Source organism: Cucumis melo, chromosome 4, assembly GCF_025177605.1.
Source record: "Cucumis melo cultivar AY chromosome 4, USDA_Cmelo_AY_1.0, whole genome shotgun sequence".
Lineage (NCBI taxonomy): Eukaryota > Viridiplantae > Streptophyta > Magnoliopsida > Cucurbitales > Cucurbitaceae > Cucumis > Cucumis melo.
Genome location: NC_066860.1, coordinates 23788347 through 23792903, shown reverse-complemented (window position 1 = coordinate 23792903; position 4557 = coordinate 23788347). Strand labels below are relative to the sequence as shown.

Sequence of the window (4557 nt, the reverse complement as noted above, 5' to 3'; positions counted from 1 at the left end):
AACAGCAACATCAGACTTGTCATTCTCACTCATTGTATTATTAGTACAAGGTTTTGTAGGGTTTTCCATACCTTGGTCTCGAGGAGGTTCGAAATTTTGGACTGGAGCCGGCGGTTGACTAGTAGGGGACCCAACTTCCTTTCTGAGATTCCTCCTGTAATATGTTTTCCAGGGAACTTGGTTTGTGGGTAAGATTATGGGATGAGGATCAATGTCAGACACGGTAATAAGAGTAGGTTCAATAAATTCAAAGGTGTTGTTAGACTCTTCACTCACATTCTCCCCCTGAAGATGGCTAACAGGAAAGTATGGTCGGTTTTCACAGAAAGTAACGTCCATAGTGACAAAATATTTCCTAGACGGCGGGTGAAAACATTTATAACCGTGTTGGTGAAGGGGATACCCAACAAACACACAGGCCTGAGCCCGAGGGGTAAATTTGGTCTGATTAGGGCCGAAATTATGGACATAGGCGGTGCACCCAAACACACGAAGAGGAACCTCAGAAACAAGACGAGTAGAGGGGTAAGACTCCTTAAGACAATCTAAGGGAGTCTGAAGGTGGAGGATACGAGAAGGCATTCTATTGATTAAGTGAGCAGCTATAAGAATAGCATCTCCCCACAGATATGATGGAAGGGAAGTGGAAAGCATAAGTGAGCGGGCTACTTCCACAAGGTGTCGGTTTTTTCGTTCGGCCACTCCATTTTGTTGAGGAGTGTAGGCACATGAGGTTTGGTGAACAATCCCCTTGGAGGCTAGAAATTCACTAAGGTTATGGTTTTGGAATTCCCGACCATTATCACTTCGAAGAATTGCAATTTTTGTATGAAATTGTGTTTTGATAGTATGATAGAAGTTTTGGAAAATGGATGGAACCTCGGATTTATCTGAGATAAGGTAGACCCAGGTGAGACGGGTATGGTCATCAATGAAAGTTACAAACCACCGCTTTCCCGAGGAGGTGGTGACCTTGGAAGGACCCCAAACGTCACTATGGATGAGGTTAAATGGTTGTGTAGGTTTATATGGTTGTGAGGGAAAAGAGACTCGATGTTGTTTTGCCCGGATACACACATCACAAGATAGAGAAGAGACATCAACTTTAGAAAAAAGGTGGGGAAATAAATGTTGCATATATGTAAAGTTTGGGTGGCCCAGTCAAAAATGCCACAACATACAGTCTTGTTCAGAAGTGCTAAAGTAGGATGACAGTAAACTAACCCTAGACAAACTACTACATGAGGTATCATCATCAAGGATGTAAAGTCCCCTGCTATGCCGGGCAGTGCCAATCGTCCTCCCCGAGCTCATGTCCTGAAAATAAACCGATTCAGGTAAGAAGATAGTTTTACAATGCAACTCACGAGTGATCTTGCTTATAGATAACAAATTGTAAGACAGTTTAGGGACATGCAAAACATTCTGGAGAGCAAAACCGTCAAAGGGAACTATTTGTCCTTTGCCAGCGATCGGAGCTAGAGAGCCATCGGCTATTCGGATTTTTTCATTACCGGCACACGGGGCATATGAGATAAAGTGTTCTGAAGAACCTGTCAAGTGATCTGTAGCCCCCGAGTCTAAGATCCAGGGATTCTTCCCATCAACGCTAATAAGCCCAAGGGACTGAGGCATACCTGACTGAGCAATGGCACCCAGAGTAGGAGTCTTGGTCTGGCTCACAGTAGGATCAGTTGATTGAGAAGTGCTAGCAGGTGTAGTCTCACTAATGTAGGCACGTCCTGAGTTCTGTTTCTCGTTGGAGGACCGTTTCTTACCTCCTGGGGGACGACCGTGGAGTTTCCAACACTGATCCTTGGTGTGCCATTGTTTCTTGCAGTGCTCACACACAGGAATTGACTTCCCATTATTCTTGTCACTGTCATGATTTGAGGACCGAGCGCTAAAGGCTGCGGAGTCAATGGTAGGGGTAGTCAATACACCCATGGCATTAGTGCGATCCTCTTCCAGGCGGACTTCAAAACAAACTTCCATTAGGGAGGGAAGAGGTCTTTGTCCGAGTATACGACCACAAACATTATCAAATTTGGGATTAAGTCCTGCAAGGAAGTCATAAACACGGTCAGCCTCTTCAAGTTTAGCATATTGTGTACTGTCATTTGGTGTGTCCCAAACTGTCTCTCTGCACAAATCCATCTCTTGCCAGAGGAGAGAGAGCTTGTTAAAATAGGTAGTTACGTCCAAGGTCCCTTGTTTGCAATTATGGACCTGTTTTCGCAGTGTATATAACCGAGAGGCATTCTGTCGTTTCGAGTAAAGGGTCTGAGTTGTATCCCACAAATCTTTTGCTGTGGCTGCATATAGTAAAGGCTTGCCGATCTGTGGTTCCATACTATTAATCAGCATGGACCGAATAAATGAGTCCTCTCCTTTCCAGAGTCGTTCCAAGGCGTCTCCCGGTGGAGGACGTACAGTCTCTCCAGTTAAGAATCCGAACTGGTATCGACCTTCGAGGAACATCTTTATTGATTGGGACCAAGAAAAATAATTTTGACCATTTAATTTTTCGCCTGAAAAATTCCCTGTAGACGAACCCAAAGAGCCAGTTATATAATTTGACTGTGAATTAGGGAACGAAGTTACCGGGTTCTTGGAATACATCGGCAACTCGGTTGGTTTGGAATGCGTTGAAGATTCGCCCGCTTCAATGTCCGATCTGTTTTGGGGTTGATCAATTCCGTTACCAGAAAACAGCGGTTGCTGTAAAGGGTCAACGTACAGCTGCTGCTTACTGTACTGATTTGACAAATTTACGGTTGAGGGATGCTGTCCGGAGCTCGTAGACGGCGCATGAGGATGCGGATGGCCGGAAGGGTTTGACGGCTGGACATCCGACGGTGCGTAGAAGGGAACGGGATGGGCGGTGACGTGAAACGGCGGCGGCGCGTGGGCCCACGCGCCGGACACGAGCGGCGCGTGAATCAACTTCTGGTCAGACGGCGGCGCGTACGGCTGCGGAACCACTCCCGTTGGGTAGATCGGCGGTTTCTGTAGGTTCTGGAGCAGTTTCTCCATGGCGGCGGCGACGGCGGCGTCCACGGCGGCGGCGATTCCGGCGGCGGCGGCGGCGGCGGCGGCGACGGGTTCAGTTTCGATCTGGGTTTCTCCTAGGTTATTTTCTAGGGTTTCGTTATTGCTTTGCTCTGATACCATATTGAAAGCAATTAACAACAACCCGAGACTTACGTGGAAACCCGAGAACCGGGAGAAAAACCACGATACTTTAGTTTTTATTATTTTTCTTATGAACAAAAACAATAGGTACAAAGGGAGTATAAATAGAGTACAATAGGAATAAGAAAGGAAAAGATTTAGGAAATATTTAGGAAATAAAATCTTATATTTTATTTTTTCCAAAAGTACTAATTCTAACAAAAGGTCTTCCTAATAAAATAGAGTAAGATGGTTTTAGGCATGCTTCATTTATTTCTAATATGTAAAAATCCGTCGGAAAAATTAGTTCGTCAATTTTCACAAGGACATCTTCAACTATTCCTAATGGTGAAATAAAAGATCTATCCGCTAGTTGTATGCATACACTAGTTTTTTGCAAATTATTGAGTTCTAGATCTTTAAAGACATTGTATGGCATGACATTTATGGATGCTCCTAAGTCAAGCATTGCACGAGAAATTAACCTATTTCCTATTACACAAGGTAGAGAAAACATACCAGGGTTATTGTATTTTTCCAGAATATTACTCTTAAGAAGAGCCGAAACATTTTGACTTACCATTGGTCTTTCTTTTGTTTTCCTCTTGTTGGTACACAACTCCTTTAGAAACTTTGCACACCTCGGGACTTGTTGGATTGCATCGAGAAGAGGCAAGTTGATTTGCACCTTTCTAATCATCTCCAAGAGTTCTTCCTCCTTGGGTGTTTCCTTTTTTTTTGGAGTCAACCTAGAGGGAAAAGGAGGTTTAGGTATGTAAGGAGTAAAATCATTAAGAGGAGATTTTTCATTTTTAGAATTAGATGGTGAGGGGTTTGTTTCAACCTTTTCTTCCTTGGACTCATTCTTACTATTAAGAGGTAAGGGTTCGGAAGTTACCTTTTTCTCTTTGGTGGTGGGAGTGTTAAGAATCTTACCACTCCTTAGTGAAATGGCACTTACATTAGCATGGTCCTGTTGAGCCAGAAGTTTGCCTTTCCCTTCCATCTTGCTTATTGCGGTAGTAAGTTGAGTTATTTGTTGTTTCATCTCTTGTTGAAAAGAAAGAGTGTTAGTTGCCAAAGCTTTGATAATATCTTCAAGATTCGTACCTTGGTTTGAAGAGGTGGATGGTGCTTGTGTATGCTTTTGGTTGTCATTCCCCCGTCTTAAGTTTGGGTTGTCTCTCCACCCCAAATTGTATGTATTACCGTGGGATCATATCTTTGAACAATGTTTACATCCTCGATCACCTCGGGACATTTGTCATTTGGATGACCAACCAAGCCACAAACTCCACACTTGGTTACTTTAAGAGGAGTACCTTGTACAAAAGAAGTAAGAAGAGCAGTCATATTTAACATTTGCGATTTTAACTCACTTAC

At 43.6% G+C, this 4557-nt stretch overlaps 1 protein-coding gene across 1 annotated transcript; it reads right to left on the bottom strand.

The window, feature by feature from the left end:
- Positions 1-1159: 1159 nt before the first annotated feature.
- Positions 1160-3389, bottom strand: LOC127149071 (uncharacterized). Its single transcript, XM_051083864.1, has 2 exons — positions 1638-3389; positions 1160-1317 (listed from the first exon to the last, which is right to left on the bottom strand). The coding sequence occupies exons 1-2, from the start codon at positions 3172-3174 to the stop codon at positions 1277-1279; spliced, it is 1578 nt and encodes a 525-aa protein (XP_050939821.1). The 5' UTR covers positions 3175-3389; the 3' UTR covers positions 1160-1276.
- Positions 3390-4557: the final 1168 nt, after the last annotated feature.